This window comes from Fringilla coelebs (assembly GCF_963513975.1).
Source record: "Fringilla coelebs genome assembly, chromosome: 3".
NCBI classification, from domain to species: Eukaryota; Metazoa; Chordata; class Aves; order Passeriformes; family Fringillidae; genus Fringilla; species Fringilla coelebs.
This window is the reverse complement of record NC_140030.1, coordinates 27,274,812-27,300,445: the sequence shown is the minus strand read 5'-3', so window position 1 is coordinate 27,300,445 and position 25,634 is coordinate 27,274,812. Positions and strand designations below refer to the sequence as shown.

General features: G+C 35.0%; 1 protein-coding gene across 1 annotated transcript in view; it reads left to right on the top strand.

Annotated features, from left to right (window-relative positions):
• The window catches only part of EYS (eyes shut homolog), a gene marked incomplete at both ends in the record, with an annotated part of 593,802 nt that overhangs the window by 342,558 nt on the left and 225,610 nt on the right, over positions 1–25,634 (top strand). Inside the window, 2 exons of the mRNA XM_084202609.1 lie at positions 699–790; positions 13,638–13,788. Coding sequence (XP_084058735.1) covers positions 699–790; positions 13,638–13,788 — 243 coding nt within the window. The remainder of the gene's footprint in view (positions 1–698; positions 791–13,637; positions 13,789–25,634) is intronic.

Below are 25,634 nucleotides of genomic sequence, written 5' to 3'. Positions count from 1 at the left end.
TGATGGCTTTAAGTTCATTATACTTGTATTCATGGTAAAGTAATGATGCAGAAAAATATTTTTCTAACATATCATAAGCACCATAAAATATGAAAGTACTTTAATTGACACAAATCTATTCAGAGATCCCAGTGTGCCATGTTAAAACTAATTGAATTCACTTAATCATTCACAAAGCTGGTCAATTAAATGTGGATTTAAAGCCCAATGAACAAATGGTTCTAAGCTCACAATCAAGCTACAATTACAAGTAGACAAACCATGAAATCAAGTGCTTGTTCGCATTAGTATAGGAAATTAAATGGTGCTCCAAAATGCTCAAGCCTGCACGCTACATTACGTGTTTGGAAGTGTAAGGAAGCTATAAAATGTTAAGTAAAATTCACCCATGGCCGGTGTTAATTTCAGATGGGTTGCAGATGGTCGACTTCTTTGCAAATCAGACCTATAATATCTGATTGTACAATACACAAAGATGAAAGCATTTTCATGCAGGTTAGGGAGCATATATGTGTACTTGCATATTTCTGGTACAATAGGCTTCCATATCCTGAACTTTTAATGAAGCATTAATTTTTATTGATACACATGACTTCCTTCAGATTTTTTTTAAACCATTTATCATTTTAAAATTCAGGATGCCTGAAACTCTTTAATTATTAGAAATAATGTAATTAAAACCTTTTTCCACTCTGTAGTACCAGTATTTATGTGATGATGCAGCTGAAGTCAAAAACATCACTACCACTGCTAGAGTGGACGATGGACACTGGTACAGTGTGCAAATTAGGTAAGTTTACTGTTTTCTGTTTTTATCATTGTTTCAAAGATCACATAGATTAGACCATTAGTAAAACCCACAGATGTTATATCTGATTAACTATGATACCTGAACATGTAAAATCATGTTATGGTAGTCTGGGCCACAACACATCCTTGGAAAGAATGTTTAAAACTACACTTGGACAGTGATCATCACATCCCTGATGTGCTTAGTGGAAATAAATTTCTTCTTAATGAAATAATTTACTGTAGCAAACATTAACATTCAGTCAGGGAAGATGCTGCACAGTAACTCCAAGCTACTCAGTCAAGGAAATAGTTGAATTTCCAACAATGACAGTATAACTTATAGAAAAATCTTGGAAAATAAATAGATAGGCAGAAACAGCACCATGGCTTTCATTGCTGTAACTGACTTGCAACTCGTAATAGGACATATTATTCCTGTAAAAGTAACAATACATGCAACTGAAGGAGAACAAAATGAAAAGAAAATGAGTTAGGAAAATGAGGTAGGTAGTAGGCTTTCCGTGGTTTTTGTACATAGATGTATCTAATGACCAAATATCTGTACTCATAGAATCCACAGCCTTGGAAGTGAAAGTTTTGGGTCCACTTTATAGGAAAGTTAGGCACCTAGTGTGCTCTCTGGGTGCCTAGTTCCAATTAGGTTGCTTTAAATAGGTCCAGTCATCTTGTCCAGCAAGAAGAAAGCAAGCTAACTGTCTGTTTGTGTCTCAGGAGTAAGTTAGTCCTTAAAAAGTGTGTGGAGGAGTGCAGAAGGAACACAGACCTTTTACTGGAATAGGCCTTTTATAGCTATATCCATTCAAAAATTGTTAAATGAAGAACTTTTGCAGGGCAACACTGTCTCCCCTTCCTTCCATGGGAAATATTGTGGAGCGTGTATCCATTATACTGTACCTTGCTGCCTCAGATGTGGCAGTGAGTACTCAGTGAGGAGAACCAAAGTTTGTCTCTGCATTTCAGTTACCATTGCTATCATAATTTTTTCCATCAAGTTAAGCCACACTAGGACTGCTCAGTAACATAAACAAATTGATGCAAGGAGCAAAAGCCGGTAATCCACTGTGGTTGTGCTTATCACCCAAAAAGGAGCACCATAAACAAAGCCATGCTAATGGAAGCTAAAGCAAGTATAAGCTCCTCTGTGACCAGGAAGAAATAGAACACAGTGTCTCAATGACACTGATAAAAGTGAGATCCTCTAAAATCAAATAACATACGGAGTTCTGTTTATTTCCTGGTTATGACCCTCTTCATACCAAAATAGAGAAATTAAATTGGAAAATAGTTTTTAGAGAAGAGATGTAAAAATGATAAAATCATTAAGCAGCTTCTATATGAATAGAGACTAAATACTCAAGTACTCTGCAAGCCCATTAAATACAAGAGAGGATTCCAAAGAAGATGAATCCCAAGTGACAAAGAAAGGGGATAAGTGGAGACATGCAATTTTTAGTTACTTAGTTGAAATCCATTAGAATTCAATTGTTATTCCTTTGTTGTCCATTTTAAGAAAGACTTAAGATCCTGAAAATAGCAAAAGTATGAATACCTGAACCCTCAGTAATGTGGAACTCTCTACAGTTCCTGGCACTGAAGCATTCAAACTGTCACTGTCAGCCCTCAGAGATCCACTAATTACCATGATGGGAATACACTTATTCTATGCATTTTCCCCCTACTCCATCAAGGAGAAAAAAGCTTGAGTCTCTTAATCAGCCCATGACAAAAGAAAACCAACCTAATTTCTATATTTTGCTTTTCTTTTTGAGCATAAAAAAGGAACTTCCTTTCATTTTCAGAAAATTATTTCAGGACAGCTCAGGAAATGGGCCATACTTATTTTTCCTGCTGAAAAAGAAGGCATGCATGCCATTTATGAGATTCAGGCTAGTTACAGAGCAATTAATAATTAATCATTCTACTCACTTTAGAAGAGTGAAAATAGTTCTGGAAATAGTTGTTTTAAGACAACATTCTGCAGACATTTTGCAGATGACACCAAGTTGTGAGCGTGTTGGTTCACCGGAGGACAAGAAAGCTCTGTAGAAGGATCTGGGCAGACTGAATCAATGGGTCGAGGCCAATTGTGTGAGGCTTCTGAGGAGTGGCTGAGGGAGCTGGGGTCATTTGGCTGGGAGAAGGAGAGGCTGAAAGGAGACCTTATGGCCCCCCTACAGTTCCCTGAAAGGAGTCTATAGTGAGGCGGGGGTCAGTCTCTTCCCCTGACTAACAAGAAATCAGACAAGAGGAGATGGCTTCAAGTTGCACCAGGGGAGGTTTATGTTGGATATTTGGGAAAAAATCTTCACAGAAAGGGTTGTAAAACACTGAAAGAGGCTGTACAGGGAAGTGGCTTAATCGCCATCACTGGAGATATATAAAAATCATATAGACATGGCAGTTAGAGTTAGGGTTTAGTGTTGGATGGACTTGGCAGTGCTGGTTTAACAGTTGAACTTGATGGCTTTAAAGATCTTTTCCAACCTAAACAACTCTGTGATTCTGTGATTCTAAGATTCAAAGCATTAGTGATGTAGATGTCAGAAAGATTTGGAGTTGCTTCTCACTGTCATCTCATGCATTTTCACATGTGTTTGAATTTATTATAAAGTATATATCCTGTTTATATATGCTTTACATTTTTTCCTTTATTGACAATTAAATATATATTCTTGACAGTTAAGTTTGATAGAGTCAGTCTTGAAATAGGAGTTAATTGTTTTATAAAGTTAACATTTCATTTAATCAACTGCAGTGTAATACGGCATAAGAATACATAAAATAACTTTGGTGAAAAATACCTGTAACTTATTCAGCAACTTTCTAGAGGCTTGCAAATATTTAATCTTCTCAGAACTGATTTTCAGTGAGACAAATATGTTACATTTTGAACAATGGTATTTGGGAAACTGGTGAATTTAAATGGGAATGTAGGAGATACTGCGTATTGTAACATAACGGGTATGCACGCAGGATTTTCTTTGTTGTGCATATGTTAAGCATTATGAACAGACACTGTGGATAATAACAATAAAAAATAATTTTTTTTAAAAGAAAATGCTAATTTTAGTTATTTAATGTTATCTTAATTGTTTGGAGCTCTTTTGATGTAATCCTGTGATGGAAAGGATTTTGTCTTTTCAATTAAGGAAAAGCAGTGCATTTCAGCTACTGAAGATAAGCCGTCTTCAAAGAGCATGGTGCCTCTACAATATCATAATTAATAAAAGTAGACTTAAAAGTAGTGAGTGCCGTTAAATACAAGTTTAAGTACAGTGAAAACTAGATAGTATCTTCATTTTCTCGTTACAGGAGAACATTTTACTGCTTCCTTTATCCCACAGAAATAATTCCTCATGTGAATAAAATAAATGACACACCATCTAATATTTGCAAATAAATGTGCATATGGCTGTCAAACAATGTCCTTTATCCTGTTCTCATGGTTCATCATGGTATTCATGCTGAAAGAAAAGTAGCAGCATTGCTGAAGTACATTTTTCCTGATGATGGAATATTGTGACTACAAAAACTGTAATAATTTAATACATTTTGGTATAATATAAGGACTGTATGTGCTTCACAATCTGGGATATCGTGGATAATTTGGGTTAGGATATAACTTTTCGCATCAGATTAGTCTAATTTGTGGCATTGGCTGCTAAAACTCACATGTTGCCAAGGTATGCCTTAGAGCAGTGCCTGAAAGATCCATTTCATGTGTAAACTACAGTGATTCTGTACAAAGCCTGTTAATGAAACTTCATTGCAGCTGAAGCATTCATTCACTTACATTTCTGACTATTATTTTGGTTTTCTTAAGAATGTTACCAGGGGAGTGAATGAGCTACAGTGAAAAATGGATATGGGCAATATCTCACAGGTATTGGATTATTGCAGGATATTGTGAAGAGAAGAAAATGTTAAACTCAAGCACTCGAAGGTTCGGTGATGAACTTCGCAATATTAGGTTAATGGTTTAACTGGTGACCGTAGAGGTCTTTTCCAGCCTTAGTTATTGTATTATTCTGTGATAGTTCTCCCTTTTTAATGACTTAAAACACTGTGGAAACAATGACTCTGTAGATGCTAGAGAGCAATAACAGCATCCCACTAAAAAACACAGATGACAAAACTGATCCATACATAGGTTGAATAGGAGAATGCATTTATTATATCTGCTGCTGAACAATTATTCAGGAAAGAGTTAATATTTACCCAGTTTCCTCTGTGAATAGGCATAGATTTCTGTAGCTGAAGATCATTTTTGTGCACAAATACCAGAAATAAGTTTCAAGTACAGTGTATCACTTCAGTCATATTCTATTAATCCTAGATATTAAAAAAAAAACAGTTGGCTGATTTTTTTTTTTAAAGAGAATATCTTAAGCTTCAGTAGTAGAACTACTGTACCACAACAACACTAATGGCTCTACTGTTCTTTGAAGTGTATTTATTGTGAAAAACAAAAGTATATTTTAGATGCAGAAATTATTTGGGGGTTTTTTTCATTACTAGAAATTGTCTTTCTTTGTCTATCTTTATCACAAAAAGCAAAGAAACAACTTGCCTCTCTTACTGACTGCTGCAGTAAGAGAGGCAAGTTGATATCACCAAATGCCACATCTCTTAGAGATATTGTCTAAGCAATTTATGTATTTGCTGGAGGCTTTTCCTCAGGACATGTCTTTAGCTGGTTGTCTAAGAGTATTTAAATTCTGTTGCATCCCGTGTGATCTATACAATAGTTCTTAACTCTATGGTTCACATTATTAATTTCACAGAAGATTCAACATTTTCTTACCAGAATAATTCAAATTGCTATTTTTTAAAAAAATAGTAATAATATTATCATCTGACTTTTTTAATAGATTATACATATTTTTTCCTTATAAAAATAATTGAATGTACCAGTATCCTATTTCTGAATGGATTTTGGTTTTAGGAAAGCAGACATAATATATATAATGCACACAATCTAGTATTTCCTTTTATACACTTAAATGCACTGAGGACTTTGATTTTGTAAACAAAGTGATTTTATGAACTCAGCTTTTTGCATATGACAGCAATGTATTTTATGCAATATATGCATATTAATAAGGAGTAAATATACTAGCTATCATAAAGGAAGCTTAGTGGAGAAAAAACAGCGTAGGTTTTAAAAAATATTTTATATAACTTCTTTTTCTCTCTATGGATGAAAGTATATTGTGATTAAAAATAGTAGCATAAGTTACCATTTTAGCTAAGTTAAAATTTCTAAAATTTCTCAGGTTTAAATTTTCAGGCCAGAAAGTAACATTATTTGACCACCAAGGGACCACTAGTTTGACCACTTCTATATCTTAAATGATCAATATTTTGTTTGAAGTTTATGAAAAACATAGACTTCATTTAAATCAAGCCTTTCTATTAAATATTTTCCTAAATTACACTTTACTGTGGTCACCTCTTCCTAAACCCACAGCATTGGTGGGCAGTTTATGTATACAGATAATTCTGTCTGGCAAATTCCAGCCAGTACTTCAGTAAAAAGCTGAAAATAAAGGGTGGGTAAAGATTCCCTTCTGACCCTGCTAACCCTATGTATCAGGTATTGAGGTAATGCTCAGGACTGAGCCAGCAGTGCAGACCTAAGAGGTGTAATTCACTCTCACCTCAAAGATCTTTTTGTCTGCTAGGTACCCTTTCACCACTCTGTTATTTGAGACATGTCCAGAAAATGGAGAAATGAAAATAATTAGATGGTTCTGTAGTGGGAGAAAAATGCTGAGAGGCACTACACATTGCATCCAGAAACCTGAAGACATACGACGTACTTTTTTTTTTTAATTCATTGTACTGCAGCAGATATGAGGCAGCATGAGTATTTGAAAGATGATGCAAGCAATCCCTTTCTCCTCTTAATAAAGCAGGATATGCAAAGAGCAGGACAGGCAGTGTAGCAGCCTTGTTTACTGAGACAGTGCTGTGTGAATTCTGTACGCTGCAACTCCTACTTAGTAAGAAGGAAGCTGGCTTTCTACTTTATCCCACATGAATCCCTTTCAGTCAGAGTTATCTGGAGGCAGGGAGACTGCACCTCTTCTGAAAGCAAATAAGCTTTTTTTTTTTCCCTGAAGGGCAGGATGGAGCTTGCAGAGAGTCTGCGGCAACAGCGCAGACAGAAAATCCTGAGAAAAAGATGAAGGAGAGACAAAAGAAAAAGATTTTGTTTAGGACCAATTATATTTAGTAGAAAATTTATTTCAAGTTAGAGAATAGATTTTCTTTCAAGGATTTTATTTAATCGCACTTATTGCTACATTTTCATTATTAAAAAAATAATCTTTTAAGAATCTAGTTATCTTATGTGCTAAATAAAGTCTATCCTTAAAGAGGGAGCTCATGACTTTTTTGGATAAGTTACTCTAACAAAAGGGAGACAATTCAGAATGCCTGAATGTTAAAGGGACACTTTTGACCACAAAACTCTTGGTTGTTTTTTCCACGTTTAAACCACTTTCTTCTTCTTCTTTCTTTGTTTGGCTGTTGACCCATGTTTCCAGGCCTCATATGGGGTCCTTCGCCTAAGGTGCCATTCAAACCACACCTGTAACTATATAAGATGCCAGTGAGGTTATCCAGGCTCCCCCATATCTACTGAATATATTCACACTCCACTAACTTCAGAGTTTCTTTGAAATGTTAGCTTGAAGTTTGTCTTCTTAAAATTATCAATTTAACTTTGTTTCAGAAACAAAATTTCTGTCAGCAAACAATCATGGGGTTATACTGCTGATGCTATAGGAAGATACTCCTTTTGAACTGTGTAGGAAAGAGCTTGGTCCTGTGTTGCCAGACATGGCAGGACACCTTTTAGTGTTTTAAAGTCACTACAGCAATTACTTTATTCATTCATCAAGAACTAAGATTCCACAGAGAAAGGAATAGTGGAAATGGATAAAACACAGAAATTATGTCAGAGATACTTGGCAATAATATTATTTGTATCTTGCATTCAGTTTCCATAAATTGAGAATAGTGAAAGTAGACTTTCTGCTTACATAGCTGTCTGAGTACAGGAAAAAAACCCTACCTTGCACTGATCAAGTCTTCTACTGAAAAAATGTTTAAAACTTATGGGACTTTTTTCAGCTAAGTAATTCTATTTTATTTTGCATCAATGCAATGTTAAAAAAAAAATCCTAATTGAAATCAAAACTCATTATGAAATCAAAATTTAAGATGTTACACATATTTTTTAATTTTCCAGACTGGCTATTTTTCACAAACTTCTTATGAATCAACAGAGAATAAGTCTTTTCCTTGTAATATCATTGAATGCAATGGATTTAATTATACTAAATTGATCCTAATAACAGTTAATAATGATTTAATACCACCAATTAGTTTGATGCAAACTGTTGTTTTACAGCCTCTTTAAGATAAAAGCTTACTTGGTCATGCTGCATCTTGGGTATAAATCACATTCTACATATTCTCAGAACTCTACTTTAAAGCAGACACTCATTAACATTTAGAATCACGCAAGTGCCAAATCTGTTGTGTATTGTGAAGTTTTCTTCCTCAGGTTGTTTAATTTTAAAAAATGCTAGAAATGGTTCTGTCATAGCTACTTTATTTTGCTTTGGATCTCAAAAGAAATCATTAGTGTCACTTATAAGAATTAAAAATTTCTGCATTATCTTCTGAAGCAGCTTGTGGCAGGGACAGAAACATAAAATCAGTAAAGTAGGACTCTAATAACAGGCCAATAACACTACATCAGGCTTTGTTCTATATTATATTCTATTCATATTATATTATATGCAACATCAGAGGGTACTTATGGAAACTATCAGTGGGTTCAGTGTTCTGTGGCTGCTTTGGCCACAAGTCATAAGCATAGAACTTGTATTAAGGAGAACACAGATTGGGTACAGAGATCAGAAATAACATTGGCCAGCAGAGCTGATGTAAATATTAATTCCCACAATGTCACTATTTTTTTATTAAAAACAGTCTGTAAGATTTCCTTAAAATTACAGTGTTCCAAGTCTAACTCCAACTCTAAATTTCCTGCTGTCTGAATACTTAAATACAGTACTCTCATCTGAGCCAAACTTTTCCCTAAGTGACACTTACATCTGCCTCAACTTTAAATAAGTGCATACAGTTTTCTAAGTTTAATTTATGTAAGTAGTATCTATGATTGGTATGATGTGAGCAGCAAGAAACCAGAATCAGGAAACTGCAAAGACAGAAAGGGCAAGAGGCATAGATAGTTGTTTTTTCCTTTAGCTATAGCTAAAGCAATAAATTCAACTCAAATCTGAAGGCTGGTCTCCGGACTGAGACCAACTGGCAAGTCATGTCTATAAAAAATGTTATGGTAGAATAGTAGTGGTAATATGAGTTTGAAACAATTTCTGAATTGCACTAACCAGTGAATTTTTAAGTTTCAGAATTGAAGGTAATGTGTAACTTCCATAGGAACTGTAACAGAAACAGTGATGACTTCATAAAAATATGGATAATTCCATGTCAGGATTTGAACTCAAGTTGTGGACTTTAGCACAGTAGTGTAAGTGTAATTTCTGTGAGAAGAAAAGTGCAGTGTTTATTAGAGTATGAAACAAAGTTAATTTCCTTCCTTTCTTGTGTTAGAGAAATTTGCATCATTAGCTTCATTGTTCTTATTTGTTTAGTTAAATCACAGTTAAATGTAAGACCAGACCTAGAAATCAGCTTCAGGCTCAGGAAATATTCTATCAGAGAAATGAGAATAAATCTGATGTTGATTAATGGGTTTATCTACAACATGGAAATGTGGGTTATCTGGTGTCTCAGTAGGGCAAAGTCAGCACAACAGATGAGAGCATTGTAAAATTATGCATTTTACTGCAGAGTGAAAATGTAATGACTGTGAGTGAACTGGTATATATTCTATCTAGATAAATCTACTGCAGGTAATAAGAGATTCTGCCCTATTCTGTAACAGTTATTAGTATTGAATTTCTGGGGTTTTCTTTGTTGAAGGAAGGTGGTTTAGGATTGTAGAATTGTAGGGTATTTATATAAAAAGGGCTTCAGGAGGTCTTTAGCCCAACCTCCTGCTCAAAGCAGGGCCAGCCAAGGTCAGGACAGGTTGCTCAGCTCTTGATTCACTCAGATTTTCTAAACCTCCAACACTGAAACCTGCAAAACTTTCTGAGTAGAGGGGTCCAGATGCTCAATTCCTAAAGTTGCCTCTAACACCTTTGAAAAGCCATAAAGACTTCAAAACCAGCGCTAGGTAAAAATTGACCTAACCTTTTAAATGTGCCTTAAGAAAAAGTTTCTCGTGATTGTAGTGACAGTAGGTTTATTGTTTTGTCAAAATTTTACAAAAATTAATATTCTACTGCAAGGAACAGTTTGAGTATGAAACCAGAAAATGTAAATCTCCAGCTACTGAGTGAAAAACTAGTTGTCTTTTTTAAACTAATAAATCTATAAATAATAACTAAAGTGAAATATGTTCTCAGCTTTAATTAAAAAATTGTCTTCAATACAATTGGGCAAATTAGGGATTATTTGTTTTATTATATGTTATAATAAAACTACTTCTGGTGGTTCACAATTCATATTCGGTATAGATGTTTTAAATATCTTTTTGCTTTTGTATAATAGACTGAATGCTAATATTACAACCCAAACAATTCAATGATATTAGTGAGTTATTTATTGTTGTTTAGCATGGCCACATTCAAGGGAAATTTCTAGAGACAGGTGAAAGTTTCAATCTTGTTTCTAGAACAAAAGATTTCCCTTTTCTATCAGAAAAAACAGGTAAAAGAATTTTTATTCCCAGCAAGGCTGCACAGCATGACTGACAAAATAATTTTTCTGAACATCCCCCTTTCCCTCCACCTCTTCTACCATTTGCTATGTTACTTTTTTACCATTTTATGATAATCCTAAAAATGTCTTTTAATCATCACTGAAAAATGTCAGAAGGTAAAGACATTATGTAAAAGGACTTGGATTTCATACAGACATTGCCATGTTTAGAGACTGTTATATCAATAGTTATCAAATTATTGTCTGACCTTTCCATCGTTCTAACCTGCGAGGCATTGAGCAATGGGTTTAGTACTGTTTAGACAGAATTCATCTTCAGGTTATAATTAATAGGCCAGGATTTAATCACTACATTTGTGTGATTACAAACGAGGAAACTGTGAACTATTACTGCTGGCTTGGACTGAGGCACAATTACTGGTAGCTTACCCAGCAAAAGTGCTAGAGAGTTGCTGTGTGCATTTCCACATTTATAATTATGCAAAAAGCCCTGTCGTCTTACTTGACCTTTAAAGCACCCAATGTGCTGATTGTAGAAAAAGTATTTTAAAAGCCTGATGGAAATTTCATAGAGTGCATATATGACCCAGTGATTGTATCATCAGCAAATGCTAAACAATGGTTTAAAGTCATTATTCTAATTTGGCCAGACCCTGCTACATTCAATCAAACACAATCAGAGGTGCATGGCTGACATTCTAACAAGCTTAGGGCAAAGGCAGCTCATGCTTTGAATTGCATTAACTTGTTTTCTGAAACCAAATACTGGGAATTATTTTCAAAATATTCTTTTAAAATATGCACACAAAAATACTTTTTACATATCAATCGTATAAGCTATTAAGGACAAGCTAAAAAATATTTCTAAAGCTAATGTGGAAAGAACAGCAGTAATATGGTGTTTGTGTGATAGAAGTATGTAACTTCATGCAACTAGTTACAGTGTTAACATCTGAAAACATGTAGAAAAAATAGTAATTAAGAGAAAAACAGAAGTTTTTTGAGCATCTGTGCTTCACTTAGCTCATCAGTCAAATAGTTAAACAGAAAAGCCTGGCAGTTCCTCCCCGACCCTCTTCCACTCCATCTTAAGAATTACGCTGCATTAAAACAAGTCTGATTTTAAATATTTCTGAAATATTGCTATCTTGTTATGTTTTTATTCATGATTACAATGTCATTTTATCAGGAAGAGAAGTAATTTTAGATATTTAAAATCATTTTTTTTCAAGTCTCACTGCCACTCTTTTCTGTAGAATGATATATCCAAGATGTCATACTGAGTTCAAACAGCAGTAAAAATTTCTTGACCATTGCAAATAGAGCTACAGAGAATGATTGTGCCAGTTACACGCATTATCAGCAAGCTTTCTTTGTGAGTCATTAATGAAAATGGTGTGTTACAGAGCCTTGTGTGTGTTCATAGACATACAGCCATTGTATAATATCCAAAAAACATGATAAAAAAATATTTCTTTCCTTGATTCTAGATACATTTGTCTCTGGTTTTGCATTCATGTTAGTTATTATCAAGTTTAAAGAAATTGAGGGTAGAACAAGAAATACCCTAAATTGATCCATTAAGACCTTAGTTTTCAGTCCACAGAATCAAAACCCCAATTTATTTCTCTTCTTCATTCTTGATTTTATCAAAAAACCAAAATTTTTTATTCTTCCTCTGAAGTTATGTGCCACAGGATGAACAAGCCATTTTACATACACAAATATTTATAGGCCTTTCTGTAAATACATATCACCATGTTTGCATATTGTTCTGAAAGTATCTCAGAACAGAATAACATGGAAAACATAGAGAACTTTTTGCAAATGTTACTAATGTTAGCTCCCCACTATGTCTGTTAAAAACACAGAGAGGACTTTATGAAATGGTATGTAAGAATCCATATATTACCATATGACACAATATAATTAAGAAAGCTTTTAATGCTCTTTTTTGTAAGAATTTTCAGAAGCTTGTTTCACATTGTCAGAAATAAACTGAATTCATACAATACCTACTGCATCCTATCCAAATTGCTTTTATAGAGCTGTGGGTTGTTGGTTTGTGATTTGGGTTTTTTTTTTGTTTGGTTTTTTTTTAGGGGGTTTTTGTATGAGCTATTTTCACAAAGATTTTTTGTGACACCCATATTACAAAGACACTTGTATAGCTTTAAATATAGAGTTGATAGAACTCTGATTTGTTTCATGTACAGAGAGAAGGATAGGCTAAAAGAAATTCCCCCATGAGAGACTGGTTTAGTTCTGATATTTCCTTATTGTGCTTTCTTACATGAAGATAAAATGATTGCTGCCAGCTGGCTATTGGAATGCAAATGACCTTTGCATCATTTAAAAAAATTGAAAGAAACCAAATTGTTTGCTTGCTACCTTCTGTTTGTTGTTGCCAATTTATGCACGTTGTTAACAGCAACATTTTTAAGAGGGTATATGAGTGAGGGAGGGAAATGGGAATGTATATATTAATTTCAGGGCCTAATATTACTAACTTCAGCTTTAGGAATGATGCTCTTGAAGATAAGTAATACAGATTATTATAGTACCTCTGCACTTTCTTAAATGCAGCTTGTTTTAAATTGCTTTTGTGATTTGTGTGTGTGTGATAAGAAAGAGGGATATTTAAAATATTTCAGTTCAATTGATGTATTTTTTGCAAATTAAGAAGTCTTCTTTTTATTATTCAAAATTTTCTAACTCTTTTTTTTCAGTCATTTATGTGCTTTGGCTTTTTTTAGCAATTAAACTTCCCAGATTTACAATATGGCTTAATTTTAATAGAATTTCAAGCCCCAAAGACAAGTCAACTTACAGCTTGTTAAACAGCTTTTTTTAACATTTATAGCTCTATAATATAAAACAACTATTTACTTATTTTCTTTCCTTGTTGGTTTAGTAACAGCCCAATTAATTTGTCAGATAGACAGTAATGTAAACAATATATGGTGGTAAAGTGTGCCTATTTCGAATTTTTGCAGGCAAGGGATGGTACCATGTGAAGCAGAAATGTCAATCTTGAAGTTATCTTCAAATACAAGTATAACTAGAAATTTCTGGTCCAGTTCTTATTGGCTTGAAACAGGATCCATGTTTGTTGGTGGTTTGCCTCATCCTTATACAGAAAAACAGGTATTTATTTTTATTATTATTATTTATTTTTAAAAAAAAAATTGTATTATTTTAGGAGTGGCGTGTTGAATATGATATAACTGAAAAGATTTAAAACACTGCAAAAATTAAAAAAATTACAGCTTTTTGAGAGTTACATCTAAGGGATGAATGTGGTCCCTTGCAGAATATTGTTTATGTGTGGGACTTTGGTAAGGGAGGAAAAAGGGCATTATGGTCTAAAGTTATTATCTGAAATCTTGTTTGTCTTGAGTAGGCAGACTGAAGGAGCAAATATGATCAAATTTAGAGGAGGCGCCTGTTACATCAGGTGCTAGTTCTGTGAGGATGTGAAAAGTATAACTGCAATGGTTTCCAAAACAGAGGACACTGTTTGCATCTTGTGCTGGCTCAGACAGGTGCATGTAAAAATGGACCAGGCAAGAGAAAGCTAACCCGTGAAACTGCATTAATGAATGAGAGATGGCACAGGAGCTTGAATTTGTGGGGTCTGTATGCAGCTCAGATAACCACGTATGCAGGGATAAGAAGTAATGTGCAGTGGGGCTTGTACAGAGTTAGGGAAGAATACCCACAGGGTGATGCAGAGAATTGGAGACAAGCAGATCATTTCTGTTGTACTTATGGAGAATTTTGGGGTAGAGTAGTCACAATAACAGATACACATCACTTAAGTGATTTCCAATATTTTTTTTCCAAAGCAGGATGAGTGTAGTTAGCAATTTCTATTTGAGTTTATGACACTCAAACTCTTCTAACTCATGCTAACACAGATCAAAGCCCCAGGCCCTGTAATTCATTTCAGACTGGCACCATACACATACAGAGCACACTTAGGCCAGCTTCCAGCAGCATGGCCCCTGTGCAACTCAGCTCCCAGTGCAGCTTCTTCAGCGTTCCACATCTTGCCAGGTGTCTCAGTATGGAGTGCACCTCAGCATCTAAGGGGCTATTGTTAGAGCTATGTTCAAATTGCTTAATTAAATTTTTGACATTGGGTGCTGGTGATGTCACTAGTTATGTAGGTCCAAGTTGGTCTCTGACTTCTGCTTATCCAAAAAGCCAACATTTGCTGCTACCTGGGCTATTTAACTCTCTTGTCTCATTCTCCAATGTGCTTTCAGAATGTAAAACTGTTCACCCTTACATAATAAAGAGTAACTTTGTGTTTGTATTTTCCCCATTGTGAAATAAATTAAACTGTTAGCACTGAGATGGTGTACTGCAAGTCTCATTTATCCAAACAGGGATCTTTGGATTGGTTTCACCCCATAACTGCAGCAAAGTTAGACTGCAGGGGTTTTGTTTCTCCAGTGCACTGTAAAAACTCGGCATATGTAGTCCAGTTTTCATTTTTTAAGCCATACTTTAGGGTAGGCATCACCCTGTGCAATTGATTTAACCTTTTTCTTTCAGTTCCATTCTTCAGTAAGTGAAGGTCATCTTATCATGAGGCAAATAGAGTCATTTCAAGCACCAGCATGTTTTTGATACTGCTACTGTAATGTAGAATTTCTGGATTGCTTTCACCTTATAATAAATTCCACAGTAATCAGTGATGTGGCAAGTGTTGAAATCCAACTTAAAATTTCTTGTGAGTAATTGCTTTTAAGGTTTTAAAGTATTTCACAGAAAGTGTACTTCTAATTAGCTCATACTGACATTAAAAGAGCACATCAAGTAGTATTCGTAGTTAGACAACTTTTCCCTTAATTCAAATGTTCATACACAAACTATACCTTTAGAATATTTTATCCTCAGTTGTATGTAGAATTTTATTTATAACAAAAACATATCCATAACAATAAGATATATAAAAATTATATTTTCAATGTTTAAATTACCTTTGTTCTGGAAGCTAAGAGAAATTTTTGGAGGATACCCCAAAGAATATATAGTGAAGGCTTAGAGAAGTTCAATTCATGTAGTGTATTTTGGAGCAGGTAAGCAAGCAATTTGTTTTAGGGATATAGTAATAACATGTATATGAGAATGAATTTTGAGATGAAAAATAGCTCTTTACTAGCTAAAGGCCAGATAAATCCAGAAAAATAAATTTACATTAGGGAAATGCAAATAGAAATTAAACACAATGGTTTAAATTTAATGTATTGCTAAAAATTGTTCCTGCATGTTTTGGATTGTCATATCAGCATGAGCTTTCCTTCTTTGAGAATGTTGCAGTTCAATTCTATTCTTAATGCAGGATTAATAGGTGAGATGTTGTGGTTCATGATTGTTATCTAAATTAGGTAATAGATGTGGGACATGTACAAGTGCTCAAGCTGGTGATACTTAACCTTTATTAGTACTTGGAAAGCATATGTTCCTATAACTTCCCCCAAAAGGCAAAAATTTATTCTCCACTCTCAGTTGCCTCTAGTTCTCCACTGAGCTTTCTTGCAGCTTTCTTTCTGTTTGAGATGACCTCAGCCTTTATTTCACTTAACTTTCTTTGTATATTTGTGATTTTTGTATTCACTTTGATCTTAGTATCCCACTTTTCTTATTTTTTATGTTTTTCTAGCTTCAGGGAAGTTCAATTTTCCTTGGCTTCCCTGTCAAAGTCTATAGGGTCCAAGACAAATACAGTCTAGAGAGGCTGGGTTTTTTCCCTTTTGTCAGGGAATGGAGAACTGCCTGTCCAAGTACTCTTTATGTGGGCTTTTCAACCCCAGCAGTAGGAAACCACTCCAGAAAGTTTCTTTTCCATCAGTTTAGACCCAGGCAGTCAGGCTTCTATTGTAAAACGCTCCTCATCCCTGAAACAGTGCAAGTCTGTTTCTGACCTTCATCCTGCAGTTTGCTTCAAGGGAGATTTCTGCTCCAGCTGAGACTCAGCTTTTTCTGTCAAGTGCTCTGATCACTCTTGGAGTCAAGTTTGATAATGACCCTTGTGATATCTGCAGTATCACTTAATAATACATTGTCTTGTTTTAGCTCCTTCTCTCATAGGAATAGTTCACTCTGCTGTTCACTCTGGCTCTCCTACCTTCCAACATTGTGGAAGTTGCAGAGAACAGTGACTTCAGACCCTAGACTCCTTCAGTTTCTGACTAACAGGAACTTCTAGCTGTCAGTACCAGAAACTGTTGACATGGGAGTCATGTATTACTGAAATTGGCTCACGTTAAATGATTAATTTCTAGGATAGATTCCTCTCCCTTCCATTTTGATTGAAGTTTGAGATGATTTATAAAGCCCTTAGGGTAAAATATTGTCTCTTCTGATGATTTCCTACACGTTTTCCTAATAAGTTCTGAAATGTCTGTGTATTCTTTCCACACATTTCTTCTTGTTTTCTGTATGCTTATTATTTGGTATTCCTTAGAGTCAGAGTGCTAAGGCACTCTGTAAGGAAAGGTGCAACAATTCTATTGATTTCTCTTATTTCTGCCACAGTCTCTTCAGGAGATCAGAGCCTTACCCTCAAGCAGTGATGCATTTAAAAGAATATCTGTGACATCTGGGGAAGCAATGCCAAAATACCCAATAGATTTCTTCACTATTCAGAAGATCTGAGACCTCCCAGATCTCAGTCCTACTGCCTGTGATTGGTGGTGGGAAACACTAGAGCAAGATAAAGTTATGGACTACTTAAGTAAACCAGACATACTTTATATGTACTTTATATGTACTTTATACATACTTTATACTTTTTACATACTTTATACATTCTTTATACATACTTTATATGTACTTTATACCACAAATTTAGAGACTTACAAGCATGCACTCCTGGCTGATGTTATCACCAGGCCACTTTCCATTCTCTCTGAAAGCCTAGAGCAATCAGAGGAAGCGCCTGATGACAGTAGAAAAGACAAATGTGATGTTATATTAATCTTAAAAAAGAAAGATTGGTAACCATGTCAGGTCAATGGCACCACTACGCTCCTGGTACTAATACAGAAACAAAGGAAGGACAAGCCTGTCCTTGGGAACCACCAGCATGGATTTACCAAAGGGAAACTCTGCCTGACTAGTATGTTTACATTCCCTGGCTCTGTGGGCAAGGGGAGGCCAGTGGATAACCCTTACTTCATGTCCCAGACAGCTTTACTCCCAACTCTGTCTCTGCCTCTGAGTGGCACAGGAGGATGGAAAATGGGAGTTATAGTCAGATCATAACAATTTGTGTCTGCCACTTTTTCCTCCTACACATGTACAATTCTCTTAGCTATCCATAGGCCAAAGATAGAAAAAGTGTTTGGCTTGGTATGAATTCTGGAGGATCTGAAGTTGTGGGTAGAAATCAAGGTAACAGATACGTGCACTGAAACACTTTAAATGAATTCATCCAATTTCAAGTGCTGCAATCTGTTTCATGCACAGCAAGAAATTGTTTTTATGACTCTGTAAACTGTCCTTTGCAAAGTTTAGTGGAGTCATCTGACAGTCTAGGAGGCCATTGCTGAGCAGTCAGAATGAAAGCTAAACTCTAAATAGCTGGCTGGCAGACATCTTGTCCTGCTGCCTCCCCACAGTGAATAAATCCTCTTCAGTTCTGTGCCAGCTTAATTTATTTTTTATTTTTGTATTCTATCCTATTTCTTTGACAAAGAATATGTGGGAATAGTTAAGACTTGCTGCAGGTAAATGGCAAAATAATTTGAACAGTGAAATAGCATCATCTTTTAAAAAAAATTGGGGTTTTAAAGCTGTTTATGATCTCTGTTTTTTAAGACATAAACATCAACAGAAAAGGAAGAGAAACCAAACACAGAAACAGAACTTACACACAGGAAAAAAACCCTTTCTGATGAGAAATTGAGAAAAAGTATTGTTTCTGAAATCTCAAGACATGTTTCAGAATAATTATTTTCATGCTAGTTTTAGTATTGTTAATTGTTTAAAATAGCTTTTTCTCTGCAGTGAAGATTGGTACACTCAAAGGGAAATTAAATATTGTTTTCAAATATCTACAGCAGTAGGAGTTGATTGAAGTAATACTGTTTTCTGCTGCTTAATTGTTTCAGTAATTTATGATTCTAGACTTAATAGTATTTTAGTATTGAGAATGTGAAATGTCATTATATCTTCATACTCCTTTTCAGCTCAAGCCATTCTGTATAATTAAACCTTGCGAGTATTAAAACAGGGACGTTTCAGAAGGAAAGGAAGCTTCTGTACCAGGAGAACAATTTTCTAAATAAAGATAAAAGATGAAGGGAAAGGTGTGCAAATACATATGTGGGCATCAGTATGTTACCAGTGGGGAAATGGCAACAGATAATTGAGTGATATGCTCACATAGGATAATAGAGTGTTAATGTTGAAGGTGTGGTAGAAATCATTATATATGTAAAGACTCAGACATAGCAGTCTAGCAGGCTTGTACTTCAAATACAAATGTGTAAAATGCACTACGCATATGTCAGAACGCATTGTTTTTCTATGAAAAAGAGATAATGTGATATCACAATCACATGTACTGCCCAGTTTTAAGATATTCTCAGGTATATACATGTGTAGATAAAAATGTTTTAAACATTTTAATAACCAGCGGCTAAAACATACAAAATGACGTCCTTTCTCTTTTAATAATTCATCCACAGAATTCAGTGGCATTGAGTGAAGAAATGGACAATGTGAAACAGGTGTTACAAAATACAGAATCAGACCCTTAATTTAGAATGATCCAAAAGCAATTTGCTCTATGTTACAGCTGCTGTGCTGCCATAGACTAACACAACAGTAACCCCTCTGTAACTGTCTAGTTAGAAACAGTTTATGATCCATTTCCTGAGCCAGAGTATTGCAAAGCAGTGGGAGAATTTAGTGCAATCTGTGCACAGTGCTTTAGATTTGATTATCTGGCATTCCCCTTATCTGATAAATCTTGGGCTCTGACAGCAGCTTTCATGCTATAATTTATAGTAATATAATATGTACATGATTCTTTAGCATCCTGCTACAGTAATCATTGGATGTGAGCAAATTACAGTGGTCCTGACCCAATTAATGGTCCCTGGGCTGCAGTGTTCAGCCTGAGAAGATTCTGGGGAAGCCAGCAAAGGAAAGAACATCCAATCTGTCACAGGATTGCAAGGCATACTAGACTGTTACATGGCTGCAACTGTTTGCTATAGTGGTGTAAGCAAGGATGGGGAGTTTGAAACCTTAGAGGGGCAGCTCTTGAATGTCCATACATTTCCTGTTGTTCTGCAGCATATCTGAAATTTCCATATTTAACTATTAAAATAATATGGTTTTTAGAATAATTTTTTAGGCAGAGTGGTTATAAGTTTTTGGTTGTTTTTTTTTTTTCATTAGATCAAAAATCTGCCTAGGAATTATCCAAAGAATATTTCATATTTTATATAATTTAAAGAATTATCTGATTCATCAGTTTAAGGTCTAGCTCATGATAGTCTAAGTGGAAGCCAGTTGCCAAGCATTAGTCTTCCCTCTAGATATAGTGAAATATAGGTGTCTAGTTTGTAGTAGCTATGCAGTAGAGTTTAAGGTTCTGCTGTGGTACAGAAAATGGAAATGAACAGCATTGACTCTTTTATACAGAATCTCATTGTGGTTTTAGTACTACATTTCCGAAACTGTGAGTTGTTCCTATTTGCATCAATTCCAGAATCTGTATTTTTCAAAAAATGGGATGAAATTTTTTGTCCTTATATTTATACCGCTCCCTTTTAATTTGACTTCCCCTACACACATTATACATCTTCTAAGTCTGCTCTGTTGTCAGGTTTATGATTTACAATATTCAGAAAGGCTCTTTCGGGGTGTTTGTTGATTTGAAATGCATTTTGCATCCCGAGGAGAACCTGACTTCTTTTTGAATCTTGGCATGACAGCCTTAGATCCTGACAGGTATTTACTTTCTCATGTCCTACTTAGGATATGCTTTGACTCTGTCTTTGCATCACCTGAATGCTTATCTTAATTAAGAGCACCATTTACTGTTACTCAAGATATTTTAAATATTTATGCACTTTTATATACTAAATAAATATTTGTCACATCATCAAAAATACTTCTACATGTCAATGAATGTTTCATTGGCTACTATCACATATTCTGGTATTTGCTCTTTATATTGGTAAGTCATGGTAAGGCTCTGTTCTTATATAATTAAGTATTACTCTGAAGTCAGGGGTCCTGTCTCTTGACTGGAGAGTTGTTTTGCCTGTTCTGAATAGTTTGTTTTGATCAGAACGTTTTCTTGGATCTCTACTTCTTACATTGTCAGATAATTTGTGAATGTGTTCAACAGCATAAGACTCAGTGGGCAATATTTGTTGCATCTAACCAGTGTGAAAACTCAACTGGTATTGGTAATTTTTGTCATTTATTCAGTTTGTTCACCACCCACCTAAGAAACCCCCTTCCTGTATTTCCCACAATTACCAATTTTCTTGAAGAACTTTTGCTCGGGAACAATGTCAGAACATCTTTGGAAATTAGGTTGGCTCAGTTTTTGGGTGACCCTCTTATATAGGACCATTTATGTGTTCAAGGGATATTAATAATTGAGGAAGTATAACTTCCTTAACCAAATTTTAGATTCTTTATGTGATATCATCCTATGTTTTTGCTACTTTCATTCTTCAATGCAACACTGAGGAATATATGTTTGTTGGGTTTTAGTTTGCTTCAATTATTTTGGCCTTTCATAGTCCCTATTGAAATGCCAGTGTCGTATTTGCCACTTTTCTCTATGTTGTTACCAAACATAATTTAGTTAAAAAGTTATATGACATTTTTGCACAATTCCAGGCTTCCTAGCTTTCACATATTAGAAAGTTTTGATGAACACAGAACAACCTCCCCAGGAAGATGACCGAGTCTCGGTCCCTGGAGGTTTTCAATATGAGATTGGACAGGGTGTTAGATAATCTCATCTAAACTCCCTTTTACATGAAAGGCTGGACCACATGATCTTTTGAGATCCCTTCCAGCCCAGGATTTTTTATGATTTTATGGCTTAAGTACTTTATTCAGCCAAAATTAAAATATATCCCAGAGCATTTCAAAATATGAATAATAGTAGATTTAATTTACCAGATATTACCCTTTTAAACTTCACCCATATTTTGGCCGGAAAAGTGTTGACTAATAGTCTTCTTTATTCTGGCACTTTGACAATCAATCTCTCTTTTTTGCTTTATTTTTTTTTAAAGCCATGCTTGATTTTTGTCTACTTGATCATATGCAGTTACTGAACTCAATAGAAGTGTTCTGTAACCTGCAAGCATTTTACCTGTTGAGCTTTCTATTTTTTTTATATCCTTAATAACCTTGTCCTGATGCAAGTTAAACCTTCTGGTGACTTTTTCAGTGTGATTTCCTCCCAGAGAACTCAGAGGTTGAGTATATTATAGTCAGGTTTTTTTTAAAGTTTGGGGGGGGGTTAGTTATTATATTTTGAAATATTGAAACATATTATTTGCCTAGAGTTATATCTCTCACAGTTTCTGTAATGGCTCCAAGAAACCATTACTTACAACATCTAAAAATGTAATCCCTTCAGCATATTTTTGTCATGATTTCTTACCAGACTGCTTGGAGTAATTAAACTCTGTTATTACTGTCTTTTCTGCCTTACCCCTTCTAACCTGCTGTAGTATTTAACAAATACTATCATCACCTTGTTGATATATAATATAGCTCTTATATAATATTTTTCATTTTGCATGAAATTTTAGTGCAAAGTTATTTGTGTGAGTTTGTATATATCTGTTTGACTACTTTTATTATATTGCTTTTTCCTGGTGCAGCTTACACCTTTCTTGATTATTACTCTTGCATCATACCATCCCAGTGTTTATATTTCTACCATCAAGATTCTTATCATATTCTTACTGTTTTACTGCTTTTTTTCCTTTTTTAGAAGTCAGGTATTTTTCCATAGGCAGTTACTTTTCTTTCGAAAATAAATAATGGTTTAGTGGTTTGGCAGAGAGAGATGTTTTTACACAAATGTTCATATTACAATTTCTGTAACATATTGAGTTCTGTCATGTATATTTTGAATGTGAATTTTTAATTTTTTTAAAAAGGTTTTTGCAGGTAAAGAGAAAAATGTCATGGAATTATATTAGTAAATCAGTTTTATTCTAATTTCAATATATATAATGTAATTATGTCTCCTATATAATGGTAATAGACAGTCTTGTCTCAACCATTAATCAAAAAATAAATAGAAATGAGACTTCAGATATTTTCCTGAAAGTGTCCAATGCTGCCCTGTAGATTCCTTTGTAACTAGTACGCTGGTAGCCTTTACCATCTAGAAATGTGTTCTTGTTAGGTCTTCAAGGCTAAACAATACAGAGAAGTGATACCATCAAGGGAAAGCTAAAACATTCTTGTAATAGTGTATTGCTGACTTGTGTTATTGTTTTCAAGTCAATCTGTGTTGAAAAGGCTGCAGACTATGATTTTGGACACTGCAGCATTTGAGATATTAACTTACAGGAAAGAGGCGTGCACAGGGAGCATTGTAGTGAAGAGTGACACATTTTATTTATTTTTTTCTAATTAGGTTATTCAGTATGCTTATAGTCATTTCATGGATTGGTTAATTCTTTTTCTTATATCTGGGTATGTTCATGTAAATGTTTTGGATACTTCATTACTGATTTATCTACTTGAAAAAAATTTGAATTCTTGCTGAAGATCATTATTAGTGCAGTGTGTTTCTTAAACTTTACAGAATTCAAGGGTTTTTTCTCACTGGTTATCTTCTGCATCATATTAAAGGGGACACAAGGTTATAAATATTGAATCACTTTGACAAGGCTGTGCTTCAATAAAGTGCAAAAATCTTATTAATATCTACATTAAAAAATAGCATTTTCATTCCACATACATCAGCAGTCCACAATATAAACTGACTACTATAACCAAGATTAAAAATGTAATTCACTCTCATTAGATAATGCTAAAGTGCCAAGATCATTATACTTATTACAGATCTACAAATCACTCAAACTGGTGATATAATAGCTACACTATATTCTTGCAGAAAAGAAGCCAGTGAACTTTAAGAAGTTCATGGCCCTGGGCCATCTGTGCAACAGGCCTTGGCTAAGAGCAGCCACACTGGATCAGAACATTAAGAGCAATGATTTTGTGCTCCAAAACTCTCAGCAGAATCAATATGCTGAGCCAAATAGATTATTTCTGTTTCTTGTTTATGAGAGATTTTAATATGCATGGCTTTAACTGTGTCCTCTAGAAGCTCTTTTATGCAGCTAGGAATAACCAGAGCTCTGTGTGCATGGGAAAATCAAACTCTTGAACTTTCTGAGTCTGAAAGAAAGGAAGAAAAAAACATTGCAAATCTTTTGCTGATCTTAAATGATGATGGTTGTGCCACTGTCTCACTGAAATTCCCTCAAAATTTGGCTTTATGGAAGTATTTTTATCAAAAGCATTTTAATTCTTTCATCATTTTAGTGCCTGACTTCAGACTTGTGTGTATTAAATGCTTGAAGCTAACCACATAGCAACCTCAGCAAATTAAAAGACTGATACCAAGGCATCACTGAAAATCTTTCTGTCTTGTTCTCTTCAGATAATTTCTAGACAACATATGGGGTAGAGGGATGTAAACAAACTCTGTATCTGGAGAACTTAATAAGAGATTTGAATTCAGATTTCTGTTTAGTATGGAAGAAATATTTCCTTTTCTTTTTGACTATTATTTCCTATAGATGGAAATAAGAGTTTGGGAAACAGAAGATAAATTAAAGGCAAATAGTATGATATAATTCAATTTCTAAAGGCAACTGGTGGGCATGTTCAGATAAATAGATCTACTGTAAAAAAATCTGTTTGATAAAAAGTGCATGTCATGTATTCCTGTGTGATACCAGAAGATTTTCTATTCCAGTACCTTTAGGGAGTCTGTTCAAGCTCTTCCTCTCAGTCAACATTTAAAATGCAAAAATGTCTGCAACCATTTCACACTGCACTGAAATGAAATGTTCGACAATAAACAAATAATGGAGCATTCCGCCCCACAAGCTTTTTTAACTTGAAGGAACACTCTTCTGGGAAGTGAAAGAGAGTTACTTTCCCTCTCCCCAGGTAATGATGTGAGTGGGTATGGAATAACATTAGGATCCTGGCCATGCCCCCCCACAACTATTGCAACAATCAACCCTGTCCCGGCCGAAAGCAGGACACCATAAAACCAGCCTTGAGGAATGGAAAGTCCCTAAGACCACAGGGAAACTCTGGAGCAAGGAATACTTCACACTGCCAGAGTCACTATCCCTGGAGATGTTTAAAAAAAGACTGGATGTGGCACTTAATGCAATGGTTTAATTCATAAGGTGGCGTTAGGTCATAGATTGGACTTGATCTCAAAAGTGTTTTCCAACCTAGTTAATTTTGTGATACTGTGAGAAGAATTGGTTACAGATCCCTTAAACACACTGGTCATATGTAAGTCTCTGAGGTTTCATGGGTTGTACCCAGGAGTGCTGAGAAAACTGTCTGATGCCATTGTGAGGTCACTGCTAATTATCTTTGAATGATCATGGCAATTAGGAGAGGTTCCTGAAGAGTGGAAGAGAACAAATATCATCATCTTTGAGAAGGGCAAGAAGGAAGGTCTGCAAAACTATGTTAGACAACCTCACCTCAGTCACTGGGAAGGTGATGCAGCAAATCCTCATGGGAACAATTTCCAAACCCATGGAGGTCAAGAAAGTTACTAGGATTCATTGACATGAATTTGAAAGAGGAAATCATACTTGACCAGCCCCACAGTCTCCGCAGTTGGGTAACTAGCTTGGTGGACAAGGGGGAGCAGTAGTTGCTGCCTACAACTTCAGTAAAATTTTTGACTCTGTCTCCTATGACATCATCATAGG